Below are 16,759 nucleotides of genomic sequence, written 5' to 3'. Positions count from 1 at the left end.
CATATAACCCTGATTTATGACTCATAACTGTAAACAAAACAGCCAAAAATGATTGCTTAAGGAATATTTCTGATGGCCATTAGGCCGTCAGTCGAAACATCCACAGATAAATCTATTTTACATGCTGGACACTGTAGAACTGAATATTGGTTGTGTTTAAAAACATTGTTCAATTAAATTAAAATAATCATTAATAGTTCAAAATGTTGTACATGACATCAGGTGTGGTTAGTAGTGATGTAAAATATTAACTGGCACATATGACACAGCTTTGATGTCTGAAACTGAACTTTATTCTCTCTGAAACAATCAAACATCGACAGGAGCTTAGTTCTGCGTTTACAATCGAAGTGATCCACATTTAAAGAATTAGAAAATAACACTTCTCACACACACACACACACACACACACACACACGAATCAGTTTCGTTTAAGGTGCCCCTATTATGGTTTTTCGAACATGACCTTTCATGCAGTGTTTGTGAGTGTAAAGGTGGACGACAAATACAGTCACATCAATTCTGAACTGCCTGAAACAAGTCGTCAGTAATTCACACAAAATGCGTTTTTTGCTGGAAAAAAAGGTCTAGAAACGCGTTTTTTAAAAGTTGAATTATAACTTAAGCGCCGCGTTTTCAGAATGAGACGCTGCAAAAGACGCGGGATTGGAGAGCAACGGTGAAAGACGTCCGTCTAGCGTGCATTTACATTGAAAAACAATTGAAAAGCAGTGATGTGGAATGTAATAAAGTCTCAAAGTGCAGATAGATTAAGTTTTTGTCTCCCAAAAGAAGCGATTCCTGCCTGAAACGAGTCGTCAGTAATTCCAGTCGCTCTTCCTGCTGAACCTGTGTAGGTTTGTAACTAATTTGCATAATGCCAGTCAATGGTTTTCATTGGCTGAACAGCATCTCTTTGCCCCGCCCTCAAACACTAGTTTATCTGAGACTGGAAGAGTTTGGTTCGTGTTGTTCATGTGGAGAAGACGCTGTTTTCTGCTGACAAAGCAAATCCACTTTGATGAGATTGATACGGTAAAACCCACGCCATCGTTACTGTTCGTATCACTGTGATCAAGAGCTGAGAGTCAGATATGATAATGAGCGTTTAGCTTCTGACCAATCACAGCACACTGGGCCGTCTGACCAATCAGAGCAGAGCGGCTCTCAGAGAGGCGGGGTTTAGAGAGACTGAAGCGTTTCAGACACTGAGAGAAAAGAGCTGATGCTGCCGTGGAGATTATGAGGAAATTAAAGTGTGTTTTGATCTTGGATGCATGTAAAGCATGTAAAATAGCATAATAGGAGCACTTTAAATTTCTCTTAAATGATACTAGTGATCTCAAGATACGGTGCCAGAAACACATCAGAAACTCAGTGGAGCGTCTTACAATCGAAACACATTCAGAACTTGGAAACAAAGACAGATACAATCAAAAGAAGTCGGTATTATCAAAACAACAAACTGCATTCAACATTCAAAAAGAGTCCAGAGCGATTCTCTGCGAGTCTCGGGTTCCTGCGGGAAAGAGTATTATATACAGCGCAGATACAGATAATGTCAGTGTACAGTCGGAGAACAGAAAGAAAGATTCCCAGTGAAGGTCGAGTGTCTAAAACGGGCTTTCTAAAACTATCCTGGAACATACTGAACATCAACATGAAGAAATAAACACAGCAGGGGGTTGTGACTCTCTCTTTCTCACAGGCTGGAACAGAAATACAGTAAAACAGCAATGTTTCCAAAAAGATCTGTTTTCTATGTGAATATATTTTAAAATGCAATTTATTCCTGAATTTTCAGCATCATTACTCCAGTCTTCAGTGTCACATGATCCTTCACAAATCATTCTAATATGAGGATTTGATGATCAAGAAACATTTATGATTATCATCAATGTTAAAAACAGTTTCATATTTTTATGGAAACCTTGATATGTTTTATTTTTCAGGATTCTTTGATGAATAGAAAGATTTTTTGATCAAATTAATGCATCCTTGATATTAATTATTTACATTTTTGAATAGTAGTGTACAGTAAATAATGATACAGTCTCACCTTTTAGATTCTGGATGAGAAAAACAACCCATGATATCAAAACATATTGTTGAGATTATAATCTCAGAGTGAGCAGTAATATCACTATTAAGTTTGGATGTGAACACTTTTATATTATGGAAGCGGCCAATATTTTAATATTTTGCATATTTTTTCAATTATTTTCACTTATCTCACTTTAACCTTACATTGGGGAAAGAAACGAGGCCCTCGAGACTTTCAGACGTCAGCTGACTGACTTTTGCAAGGAAAATTCTTTGGTAAATGTTATGTTGATTTTACACTTCTCTATGTTCATATAATATATGCATATAAGAAAAAGAAATGACTCAAGAACATTTCTGTCAGAGTTAAACAGACAAATAAGCAAGACGAGATTAATCAAACTGACAACCGAGTCCAACTTTTTAGACGCTCAGCGTTTTGCAAATGGATCCTCAGTAATATGATCAGGGATTGGAACGTTTCCACTGTCTCAGCCAATCACGTCGTCTGTTAATCATCTCAGCCAATCAATTTGTTTGTTAATCCGCTTGGTCTTGCAAAAACAAATTTGCATGTCCTGGTTGATGGACTGATCACCGTCAGACTAATTAACCAACATCTTCGGCCAATATAAAGTATAATAACTGCAATGCAATAAAACACCATTGAATGCATCATACAAATAATGATAATAAACTGAAGCTTGATATGAAAACTGAAGATGGTTTTGTCCAGGTTACAATCTGTCTCTGCATTCGCTGCAGCTTTATGACGTCTTACAGAAACTGTAGCATAATCTTTCACAATACATATGTAGCGTTTATAATATCATCTATATAATCAAACGACTGTATTTAAATAAAAGAGGAAGAAATGTTAAAGACACGACACTTCACACTGACCTGGTTTTCCACATGCACTTTATGACTTCAGCACACACACACACACACACACACACACACACACACACACACACACACACACACACACTCACTCACTCACTAAGACGCATACAAACACACACATACACACGCACCCAAAGACACACACATTCACAACACATACACACAAACATACGTACACACACACACACACACACACACACACACACACACACACACACACACTCTCTCTCTCTCTCTCTCTCTCTTTCTCTCGCTTTCTCACACACAAAGACACACACATTCACAACACATTCACTCACTCACACATATACAAACATACACATATACACACATACACAAAGACACACACATTCACAATACACACACACAAACATACGTACACACATACACACACACTCACACACACACACACTTTCTCTCTGACACACACACGCTCAAACACAAACACTCACAAACAAACACACACTCACTCCCTGACTCTTACTCACACTCACAAACACACACACACACACACACACACACACACACACACACACACACACACACACACACACACACACACTCACAACACACACACACACACACACACACACACACACACACACACACACACACTCAAATGTGTGTAAACATTCATGAACACAGAATCAATCACAAATAAAATGACATCATTCATAACCCTTATATTCCTGAATTATGCGTAAAGTAAACATCGATATTTCTGCAGAACTCTGACAGCTCACGAGCCAATCAGAGCCTCTCGCTGAGAATGCCCCGCCCACTGGAGCAACCTGATTGATTGACACGGGTCGTGTCCAATTAAAACGCTTCGATTAGACTTATCTGTGTCTATATAATAATTCAGAAACATATCCTAGTAGACCAGCATAAACCTGGCATGCAGAAAATAAGCATAGTGTTTTGATTTTATGGAAACTTGTTTCCACAACGGAATAAAAAAAGGTAATTGTCTGAGTTTTTTCCTCAGAATTTTTTTATTTTTTTATTCCATGGCAGAAACAAGCTTCCATACATTTATCCTCTGTCACTATATACAAAACTAGATTCCTCTGAAGAAAATCTGAGCAGTGTTTGCCTGTTGTGGGTCGTTGCCAGGGTGTTTCTAAGCGGTCGCTAGGGTGTTGTTGTTGGTTGCTAGGTGGTAACATACTCAAGTTTGCCTCATATTCTGGTCTGTATATATATATATATATATACTATATATATACTCAAAGAAAACCTTCATAGGGATATTAAATGAAAGCATTTATTTTATCTGCGTTATATTTTAGTAATATTTGCATTATATTGTGGTTATATTATAACATGATGCTGTTGTTTAATGTTAACAAATAGTGCACTCTAAAAAATGCTGGGTTGTTTTAACCCAGTTGTGGGTCAAATATAGACAAACCCAAACGTTGGATTAAAAATGCATTTTAAAAATGTAACCCAACGGCTGGGTTTGTTCATATTTGACCCAAAATTGGGTTAAAACAAGCCAGCATTTTTTAGAGTGCACCAACTATCCTCAACATCACTGACACTGATCTGAGCTTGATGTCGATAGTGTGCAGAAATAAAACCTCGAATCACCACAAACGTCCATTAGCCAAACCAAACGACCCTGAGTCCTGACCGCCAACCCTTTGACCCTGACCTTTGACCTCTAGGCGCAGTGGGAGAGGCTGAGTTTCAGGACGCCGTCTGCGTGCATCTTGAAGAGCAGTTTGAACTCGGTGGGCAGCTGGTGCGACTCCTGCCACTTGGTGGTGAACTTGGTGCCCTTCTTGTCGTAGTAATGGTACGGCAGCTCCTTCCCGGTGTTGGGGTCCCAGCCGAAGGGCCAGAACCCGTACAGGTGCACCTGATCACACAGGGACGAGGCCAGCGTGAACATGAGGATCCCCGTGCTCAGACGCTTCGGGGACAGAGCCTTCGTTTTCCAGTACCTGCAGACAAACAGGAGGAACTGCTGTCAAAGGTTTCAAATATTGTATTTTTTACATTCAGTTCTGATTCAGACAAGCTTTCTTTGGACATTTTGTGAAGTCGCAAATTGGAAATAGGATTAACAAAATCAATAAGTGTGTATTAGCTGATATAGTCTTCAATTCTATCTGTAGGTCTGGAGCATTTGGATGAATCTCACAAAACCTGTGATTATATATATATACACACAGTACTGTGCAAAAGTCTTAGGCATGTTAATACCCCCCCCCCCCCCCCCACCCCCCCCCAAAAAAGGTTTTAAGTCAGTTATTTATATCTTTTGCTGTAGTGTGTCAGGAGGAAATATCAGTTTACATTTCCAAACATTCTTTTTGCCATTAATTGTAATAATCCAGTGAGATTTGTGTATGCACAAGGAGTCTGACAACAGCCAGTCTGGGGTGGGTTTCCCGAAAGCATCATTGGCCAACTATGGTCGCAAGTTCCGTCGTTACCAATAGAGTTCAATGGACATTGCGATGAACTTGTGACCATAGTTGGCCAATGATGCTTTCGGGAAACCCACCCCTGATCTGATCTCACCATCATCGAGTCCGTCTGTGATTACATGAAGAAACAGAAGAAACTGAGACAGACTAAATCCAGAAGAACTGCGGGAACGTCTCCGAGACGCTTGAAGAAACCTTCCTGCAAAGCTACAGGACTGTGAAAAGCACTGGCACTTGTGTTAATATGCTGTAAAGTGAGAATGCTTTCAAAAATAAAATCACAAATTTAATTTTTTTATGATTTAACTTCTATTAACTAATTCAAATCAATATATGGTGTAACGACCCTTTGCGTTTAAAACAGCTTTTGTCCAGGAACACTTGCGCATAGTTTCTCAGGGAGCTTTGCAGGAAGGTTTCTTCAAGCGTCTCGGAGACGTTCCCGCAGTTTGGGGGGGGGGGGGGGGGGGGGCTTTTGACTTTTGCACAGTACTGTATATATATTAGGGATGCACCGATATGAACATTTTTCCCAATACCGATAATCCTTTATATTTGAAAGCCGATAACCGATATATTTCGGCTGATAAATCTGAATCCAAATTTTTAAATAATTTTTGAGAGCCTGATTACAAAAACAAAAGTCTCATCATTAAAATCCACGTCTCAAGCACACAATTATAATGTTTGCATTATAATTTTATATAGCCATAAAATAGAAAGCTATAATAGACAGACGCTTCGGGGACAGAGCCTTCATTTTCCAGTACCTGCAGACACACAAGAGGACCTGCATTTGAAATATCGTTTGCATTGTTTCTTTTACATTCAGTTCTGATTTAAACAAATTATCTTTGGATATTTGGATATTCACAAATTGAAAATAGGATTAACAAAATCAAAAAGTATTAGCTGATATAGTCTTAAATTCTTTCTGAATATATATATATATCAATTCTACCAATTAATATAAAACCTATTTATTTATTTATTCACAATGGTCAGCAATCATATGAAAATAAATTATATAGCCTTTTATAAAATTACATTATTATATTATTATATAATATAGAGACCCCCCCCCCATCCAAAATAAACGTACTGAAACCAAACTTTTGAACACGAGTGTACATATCATTTTGACCTGGGCGTGTTTATGTGATATTAGGGTAATTTAGGTAAAACCATCAACAGTCATAAACATGTTTTCCACACCAAAGCGCTGATCTCGGCACGTTCTGCTGCTCCGACACACAAACCCTCCGTGATCTTCCCTGAAAGACCCTTTAAATGAATTCAGAGAAATATCCTCATACACAGTTAACGGCGGTAAACCCCTGCATACACACTCAACAGTTTACCCATAAACCCCCGGGTTACACACTAATGCGTTTCACCCAAAAGTGGCACATGTGTCTGCAGGAAAATGGTGCCAACACATCCATGAAGGTCAGCTGCTCCTGTGTGTGTGTGTGTGTGTGTGTGTGTGTGTGTGTGTGTGTGTGTGTGTGTGTGTGTGTGTGTGTGTTCATTCGCTCAGAGCAAGGTTAGTTCAGCCACCATCTCTAATAGAGTCACAGCGCTGGTGAACAGTGAACAACACTGGACTACAGGCTGACCTGTGTGTGTGTGTGTGTGTGTGTGTGTGTGTGTGTGTGTGTGTGTGTGTGTGCGCGTGTGTTTTATAGGTCAATTTATTCCATAACATTAGTGTGTATGAAGGTAAATTCCTACAGACACTTTTTTCAATTTCTCGATTAAAATTATTTTGAACGTGTAGAAACTGCAATGAGTTTCGGGTCGGTAAGATTTTTTCAGTTTTTGAAAGAGTCTCTTCTGCTCACCAGGGCGTCGTTTATTTGATCAGAAATACAGTAAAAATTGTGAAATATTATTCCAATGTAAATCATCTGTTTTCTATGTGAATATACAGTAAAGTGTAATTTATTCCTGTGATCAAAGCTGAATTTTTAGCATCATTACTTCAGTCTTCAGTGTCGCATGATCCTTCACAAATCATTCTAATATGAGGATTATTGATGCTCATTAAAACATTTATGATTATTAATTTTGAAAACAGCTTCATATTTTTGTGGAAACCGTTACCGTGATACATATTTTTTCAGGATCATAAATGAATAAAGTTCAAAAGAACAGCTTTTATTTGAAATATAATCTTTTGTAACATTATGGATATCTTTACTGTCACTTTTCATCAATTTAATGCATCCTTGATGAATAAAAGTATTGATTTTTTTTTTTTTTTAATTGTACTGACCCCAAACTTTTGAACTGTAGTGCATTTACTTATTTATTTATTTAAGCATTTTTAAAAGAGTTCCAGAGATTATAAAAATTACATTTGAATCATTTTCTATCTATTTACTTATTTTAAAGATTTAATTTTAAAATAATTATTAATATTTTTAATTTAATATAAATACTATTAATAAAATGTATTCATATTTATTAATATTATTTATTTTTTTATATCAAAACAAATGACAAATTTTCTGATTATATATAATTTTTTATATGCAATCACGGAGATCCTTTTTCGTCACTGACTGTTAAGCCGAATATCTATTAAACGTCTTGTGGAGCTTGTGATGGTCTTCCAGGGGATAAATCTGTCCGATCGGACACAGCGCCTCGCTTTAATGGGATTGCAGAAGATTACAGGACAACAGCTCAGTTCTGTGAATGATGGGTTAAACCGAGCAACTCTCACTCGCTCTCTGCTTGTTTACATACAGCGAGTGTGATAATCTCATCTTCTGCTGGTACCATGTCCCAAAAATACAGAGTTTACATCTCGCAATTCTGACTTTCTTCTCGGAATTCTGAGTTTACATTGCGCAATTCTGACTTTCTTCTTGGAATTCTGAGTTTACATTGCGCAATTCTGACTGACTTCTCGGAATTCTGAGTTTACATCTCTCAATTCTGACTTTCTTCTCGGAATTCTGAGTTTACATATCGCAATTCTGACTTTCTTCTTGGAATTCTGAGTTTACATTGCGCAATTCTGACTGACTTCTCGGAATTCTGAGTTTACATCTCTCAATTCTGACTGACTTCTCGGAATTCTGAGTTTACATCTTGCAATTCTGACTTTCTTCTTGGAATTCTGAGTGACTTTTTAGGAATTCTGAGTTTACATCTCTCAATTCTGACTTTCTTCTCGTTATTCTGAGTTTACATCTCGCAATTCTGACTGACTTCTCGGAATTCTGAGTTTACATCTCTCAATTCTGACTTTCTTCTCGGAATTCTGAGTTTACATATCGCAATTCTGACTTTCTTCTTGGAATTCTGAGTTTACATTGCGCAATTCTGACTGACTTCTCGGAATTCTGAGTTTACATCTCTCAATTCTGACTGACTTCTCGGAATTCTGAGTTTACATCTTGCAATTCTGACTTTCTTCTTGGAATTCTGAGTGACTTTTTAGGAATTCTGAGTTTACATCTTGCAATTCTAACTTTTTTCTCTAAATTTTGAGTTTACATCTCTCAATTTTAACTTTCTTCTCGGAATTTTGAGTTTACATCTCTCACTTCTAACTTCTCGGAATTCTGAGTTTACATCTCGCAATTCTGACTGACTTCTCGGAATTCTGAGTTTACATCTCTCAATTCTGACTTTCTTCTCGTTATTCTGAGTTTACATCTCGCAATTCTGACTGACTTCTCGTTATTCTGAGTTTACATCTCGCAATTCTGACTGACTTCTCGGAATTCTGAGTTTACATCTTGCATTTCTGACTTTCTTCTTGGAATTCTGAGTGACTTTTTAGGAATTCTGAGTTTACATCTTGCAATTCTAACTTTTTTCTCGGAATTTTGAGTTTACATCTCTCAATTCTAACTTTCTTCTCGGAATTTTGAGTTTACATCTCTCAATTCTAACTTCTCGGAATTCTGAGTTTACATCTCTCAATTCTGACTTTCTTCTCGTTATTCTAAGTTTACATCTCGCAATTCTGACTGACTTCTCGGAATTCTGAGTTTACATCTCGCAATTCTGACTTTTTTCTCGGAATTCTAAGTTTACATCTCGCAATTCTGACTTCTTGGAATTATGAGTTTACATCACGCAATTCTGACTGACTTCTCGGAATTCTGAATTTAAATCTCGCAATTCTGACTTTCTTCTTGAAATTCTGAGTTTCCATCTCAAATTTTTTACTCTTTTCTTGGAATTCTGACTTTACATCTTGCAATTATGAATTCTCGGAAATCTGAGTTTACATTTCATGGGAGACATAAACTTGTAATTGTGACTTTTTACCATTCTAATTACCTTTCAAATTTTTTTTATTCCGTGTCAGAAACAAGCTTCCATACAAAACTCAAAATGATACCATGGTATTTTTAGAAGTGTGATTCTCAAATAAAGCTTAAACAGGTTCAGATATACGTACACAATCTCTTACCTGTTCACATACTGCATAATGTTTCCCGGCCAGGCTAACTGCACTTTCAGCTGCCCCTTGTGCTCTACGAAGAAATCTACGAGTGTGCGTGTGACAGTAGCCGACGTGTGGAAGAAAAAGGCTGGGATCCACAGGATCGCGCCGTCCAGCTTCTTCAGACTCAAGAAGAAATTGTTCCTGTCCTGGATGGTCAGCAGGTTGTTGTAGTATTTCTCCAGAATACTGGGGTTGAAGGTGGTGAGGTTGGTCCGGCGGCCCACGTCTCGATGGAAGACTTCGGTGGGCGCGAAGTTGCAGCGGAAAACGAAGTCATACTTGTCGATTTCGGGGCCACAGCGGCTCCCGGTGAGGATCCCACTGTTTCCCACCACAGCGCAGGTGTTGTAGCGCTTGTTGAGGACCGGAGAAGAGTCCGGAAGCAAAGACCTGAGGTTCTCGCCGATGGAGAACACGTATTTGTGACTGGAGTAGTCGTAGTGCATTAACTGACCCACACGAACGCTGCTCTTGGTCAGGGTGAAGTTGTGCGGGACGTCGATGTACTGACCGATCTCTTTACTGGAAGACACACGCAACAACATCAGAGTGAAGTGAGCAGATTCAGAAAGACGCAAGATGCAACACAAGTGAAAGAATTAGCAGCTGTTTTGAGAAAAGAGTTTAGGCCCGTTCAAAACTATATCCATAAGCTTAAAGTTTAAATAATATAACTACTTAAAATATTTAATGTTACAAACACATGTGAGAGTTGACGTTGTATAAACAGGTTTAAAAAATACTGTTTTCAAAAATGTTGACATTTGATTTCATATATTTAATGATATTAATAATATTAAACATTAAAGAACTTAACTCTTAGAATAAATAAATAAATAACAAGAATGATAACTATAACATAACATTTAAAATGTGAGAGTTGATGTTTTTTAAATAGTGTTTGAATTTGTTTTAAATAATTTTCAAAACAATGTTTTCAAAAAAATATTAATAATAATAAACATTAAAAAACTAAACTCAGAATAAATAAACATCTATCAAGAACGACAACTATAACAATGTTTAAAGAATATTACTATTAAAAATGTTAATATTTATAATATTAAATATTACATAAACATGTAAGTGTTAATGGGTTTTTATTCTTTTTTTAGATAATGTCCTCATAAAATTTTACATTTTATTTGATACATTTATTAATATTAATAATATTAAAACTTTATCAATCATATTTTAAAACTTAATGCTTTAAAAATAAACAAACATCAAGAACAATAACTATAACCATAAAGTTTTAATAAAATGACTGTTTTAAAATATAGATTAAAATATTAATCATATAAAAAACTAAATATATAAATAGTAAGAAGGATAACTATAACCATAACATATATTCATATTAATACTGAATATTACATAAACGTGAGTTGACGTTTTATAAACATTTTTAAAAAAATAGTGTTTTTGATTTAAATAAATTAGAATGATACATTAAGAATGATAACTATAACCATAAAGTTTTAATTATCATTCTAACTAAGGAAATAAACTATATAATCATCATATCAGAATGATTTGTGAAGGATCATGTGACACTGAAGACTGGAGTAATGATGCTGAAAATTCATCTTTGATCACAGGAATAAATTACACTTTACTATATATTCACACAGAAAACAGCTATTTTAAACTGTAATAATATTTCACATTTTTGCTGATTTTACTGTATTTTTAAACAGATAAATGCAGCTTTGGTGAGCAGAAGAGGCTTCTGCCGGTAGTGTATATATTGTTTACATTTGCATCTACCTAGACTACCGTTCCTTATTAATTCTAAACCTATTCAGATACTCTCATCTTCTGCACTGTGTGTGTGTGTGTGTGTGTGTGTGTGTTTGACGTTCACCTTTGCTCTAAATAAGCGCTCTTGTTAAACCTCCAGCTGCTGGACTCCTGTATGTTCTCGTTGAGGGCATTATTCAGGGACGTGAACGCAGGATCCAGAAACTTCATTGCCAGTTGGGACCTGACGAGAAGATGGACAGACAGAGGAAATGAATACACTGTTTCTGTTCCAGCAGAGCCCGATGTCCCGCTGATGGCAGATGCTGAAAGTGGTCCCAATCAATCGGACCCATCCAGAGTCCTGTCAGTCACGACCCGCCCGGGGCAGTCGATGCCCGCTCTAATTAAACAGCCTCTTTTAGACTCCACGCCTGCTCGTTTTCTCACTCTCGTTTGTTAAAGCTTGTTCCGTTTCATTATCTGAGTCTGGGTTACGGCCTCAGAGGTCAGAGCGTTGTGTTGGTTTACAGGACGACTCAAGTCACTCCCAGTGAAACTCAATCAATTCATACACTCTTTTTATTACAGTGATGCCATAGAAGAACTATTTTTGGTACTTTTCAGTGATCATTTCTTAAAGCATTTGTTCTTTAATGTTTTAATATTCTAAAGAACCTTTTAAAACTATAAAGAACCCTTTGTGGAAAGGAAAGATTTAGTGCATGAAGAGCGTTTATTTTTATGAGTAAAGTTTCTAGACAAACTTTGATGTTGGCTTGAGAAAGCCTAGCCAGAAAGTTTGAAGTAGTTTTAACAGCTTTAGGTTTGAAGGTTTTAATTTTAGGTTTAGGTTTTAGTTTAGTAGTTCTAAAAGCTAGAATTTTGGATAGATGCATGATTTAGCATGTTTCTAGCATTATTTATCACATTGCTAGCATGATTTATCATATTACTAGCATACAATAACATTTGCTAGCATGATTTAGCATGTCGCTAGCATGTTTCTAGCCTGATTTAACATTGTTTACATGTTTTAGCATGTTGCTAGCATTATTGAGTGCATAGTTAGCATGTTTCAAACATGACTTAGCATTTTGCTAGCATGATTTAACATTAAAAGCATGCATTAACATTTGTTAGCATGATTTAACATGCGGCTAGCATGCTTCTAGCATAATTTAACATTGTTAACATGTTTTAAATGTTGCTAACATTATTTAATGCATTGTTGGCATTTTTCTATCATGATTTAGCATTGTTAACATGTTTCCAGCATTATTTAGAGCATTGTTAGCATATTTCTAACATGATTTACATCTTGCTAGCATTATTTAGCATATTAATAGAAACACATTTGAAGGCACTTCAAAGCTAGTTTTGGCCTTTTCTCTCTTCCCTGGCGGAAGTCCAAATGACGAACCGCTGATGAATAACATATGGTCATACAAGAGTGCCGGATCAAAATGACTCCTGCTATGTAACCTTGACTGTAGCAAAAGCGTCTGATTACTGACTGGAAATGAAACTGCCAGAGGAGTAAATCAGGACCAAGGACAGCGTTCAGGGCCTCCATCCTTCAGTTTCAATCAAACACAACATTAAACTGGACTTTGGTTGCACTTTACACTGAGTGCATGTACACCAGTTATTCACATAACAAACACTCTATAAAAAACATGCACTTCTGTGCACATATTTGATAGTAGTGAGTCTATTGTACATAATTGGGATTTTTTAAAAACATATTCTTGATGGTCAGCAAGTTATACTAAGAAATGATGCATTAATCAAATGTAAAGTAGATTATCACTCCATATTCGCCAAAAAAACTTTCTTTAAAGAACCTTTTTCTTGATGTGAAGAACATTTTCATATTCTAAAGAACCTTTTTCAATTATAAAGAACCTAAAATGTTCTGCGTATGTTAAATGTTCTTCATGGAACCATGGGTGCCAATAAAGAACCTTTCTTTTTAAATGTGCATCACTCTTAAAAATAAAGGTTCTATATGGAATCTTAAGGGTTCCGTCAGGCGCTTCATTTGTCAAGTCAAGTCAAGTCAACTTTATTGTCAATCAAACCATGCAACAGTACATTACACAGCAGACTGAAATTGCGTTCCTCCCATACTCCAATGTGCAATATTAAAACAAGATTTGACACATACTAAGCATAAACTAAACATACGGCTAAACATAAGACACCACTAAACAAGTGCAAATAGATATTCAACAGATAGACAGATCAACATAACATATGGCCTACAGTGAGCTTACAGTTAGCTTACAGTTACCAGACTATCACAGAGTTTCAGAATATAGTCAGGTTAAGGTATTTTACTGTAGTGCAATATAAAGTGCAATATGGCAAAGTACAAGTAGCAGCATGGAGATAAATAAGTTTAGTAAACTTGTTACATTCTTGTGCAAAGAGATATTGGCATATGTGCATATGAGTATTTTGCAAACATTGAGTATGCCTACTGGGAGCTGGAGTAGCCGCTGCCGTACAGGGCGCCGCCATTTTCCAAAATGCTATTTTGGAAAATGGCGATTTGGTGATATGGTGATTTGTAGAACCCTTTAGGAGTTTCATCATGGATCATTTTATGGATTTTTTAGCTCATAAACATTCTTTATCACTAGAAAAAACAAAACATTAAATATGAAAGTATTATGTTTTATTACTACTTTGTACTTTGTATTACTTGGTGTAGGATTAGAGACCGTAAAAGTACACTTTTATGCAGATGATACTATCATTTATACAATGGCTTCATCCATAAAAGTGGCAATGGATTCCTTACAGAATGCTTTTAATTTATTTCAGACTTCACTTGATAATCTAAAATTGGTGATGAATAAAAAAAAAAACTAAATACATGATCTTCACACGCTCCAGATTATCACTAAATGATTTTAGGATTAAAACTTTTGATGGTACTCTGATTGAGAGAGTACCTATTACCTAGTACCTATGAGAGTACTATTTATAGGACTCTGATCCTATAAATATCTTGGAATTTGGCTGGATGACAAATTTACTTTTAGTTCTCATATTGATATACTTTTAAAGAAATTGAGACCAAGATTGGGTTTTTATTTTCGTTTGAAAAAATGTTTTTTCCTTTGTTGCTCGAAAACGATTAGTGCAAAGTACCTTTTTGCCAGTATTGGATTATGGTGATATAATATATATGCATGCGCCTCTAAATACTTTGAAAAAATTGGATGTTGTTTATCATGCTGCTTTACGATTTGTGACTGATTCAAGTGTGCGTAGACATCACTGTAATTTATATGAGTTGACAAATTGGACTTCACTGTGCTTGAGGAGGAAACATCATATGTTGATCTTTATTTTAAAAGCTTTACTGGGTAAATTACCACAGTATATATCTAATCTATTGACATACTGTACTAGTATCTATAATACTAGATCAACAGTTAAACTTTTACTCAAGAACTCAATTTTCCATACAGAACTAGGTAGATCAGCCTTCTCTAATTATGCTCCTTATGCATGGAATGAGCTCCAAGGTATATTACACATGAAATATGTACCATCTCTCACTTCTTTTAAAAACACTTTAAAGTCTGTTTTTATAGAACGGTGTAAATGTTTTAGTAATTAATTGTGGGTTGTGTTGTCTTTCAGATATGGAAATTCTTTGTATGTTTATTCTGTTGTGTTATGTACTACTTTTTATTTTTGTTTTGTGCTGACTATCTTGACCAGGACTCCCTGGTAGAAGAGATATTGTATCTCAATGGGACCTTCCTGGTTAAACAAACAAAAAAACAAAAAAATATATTATGCAGTAATTTAAGACATTTCTCCTTATTTATAAACAGTTAAGAACCCTAGAGTTCTATATAGAAATATTTGTTTTAAGAGTGTAGATGTTTATTATGGAAGCATAGATGCCAATAAAGAATATGTGTTAGAATAGAATGCATGACGTATATAGAATATGAATGCAGCCAGCTGACTGTTCAGAAATCATTACTCTGCGAAATATGAGAATGTAGGTTAGTCCATCTTCATGATCCAGGACTGAACTGCGCATGCGCACTGAGCATCATGACAGAAGGACAAGAGGCCTTTCCAAAAAATGTGATCAAAACACACGCGTATTTACCCGCATGCGCATTAGAAACGCTGCCCTTTTGATTTATAGAAATAAACAACCCCGTTATGACATTTCTAATGAATTTATGTGATAAATCACGTGTTCACTCACCGAAACCCCGCGTGAAACATGTACATCCGCGGACCGCCGCCGTTGGCGTATTTCGGGCCGGTGAAGATGAAGTCTTTCTTGATGGATACGTAACTAATCAATGACAAAATGAGCAAAGCGACGCTGAACATCACCAGACCCAGAACACTGACGACCCGAACCATCTCAGCCCAGAAAACACTCCGATTCACACACGGAGAAGGAACATGATGGATGTGAGCTGCATCGTTTCAGATGCTGATGATGATGATGATGATCCGGGATCCGCGGAGTCTCTCATCAGCACCGGCCGCTGCCATGTGCAGATAAACGTCGAATATGTGCGTTTAGCTGTAAACATCTGCGCTCACATCCGTCTCATGCATAAAACACCGGCGATATTTAAAGGAGACTCGATCCTGTTCAGAGAAATCCAAGAAATAAACAAGTCACTGCAGCAGATGGAGGCGCTGGAGCCTCCTCGGTCACTAAAGGGTTACACGGATTATCCTGATCTCACACACACACACACACGCACATCTGCAATATCCTCATAACAAAAAAAAACATTCTGCCTTTTAGACCTCTGCATAAGTGCATAGTATTTTTATTATATGAAATCATACTGTTATTTAATATATTGGGCCAAAAGTGATGTCCGGACAAGGGAAATGGACATCTTCACCATTAATTTAAATATTATTAAAAGATTTTGTAATGCAGTTGTGCTTGTTGTCGACTGTTTTATTTGTGATCATAACACAATGAAAATTACAAATTGTGCCAGCAATCATACAAAGAAATTACAAACTATTACAAAATTACAAAAGAAATTATATATATATATATATATGTATGTATGTATGTATGTGTGTGTGTGTGTGTGTGTGTGTATGTGTGTCGTGATATAATGATTTCTACACCAAC

The 16,759-nt window shown here is 36.4% G+C and overlaps 1 protein-coding gene across 1 annotated transcript; it reads right to left on the bottom strand.

The window, feature by feature from the left end:
- Positions 1–3,458: 3,458 nt before the first annotated feature.
- st8sia3 (ST8 alpha-N-acetyl-neuraminide alpha-2,8-sialyltransferase 3) lies at positions 3,459–16,372 on the bottom strand. Its single transcript, XM_079847548.1, has 4 exons — positions 15,854–16,372; positions 11,732–11,851; positions 9,829–10,386; positions 3,459–4,901 (listed from the first exon to the last, which is right to left on the bottom strand). The coding sequence occupies exons 1-4, from the start codon at positions 16,015–16,017 to the stop codon at positions 4,619–4,621; spliced, it is 1,125 nt and encodes a 374-aa protein (XP_079703674.1). The 5' UTR covers positions 16,018–16,372; the 3' UTR covers positions 3,459–4,618.
- Between the last annotated feature and the right edge of the window lie 387 nt (positions 16,373–16,759).

Source organism: Squalius cephalus (assembly GCF_949319135.1).
Source record: "Squalius cephalus genome assembly, chromosome: 17".
In the NCBI taxonomy this organism is placed as follows: Eukaryota; Metazoa; Chordata; class Actinopteri; order Cypriniformes; family Leuciscidae; genus Squalius; species Squalius cephalus.
The sequence above is the reverse complement of the archived record's forward strand: the minus strand, read 5'-3'. Positions and strand labels throughout refer to the sequence as shown.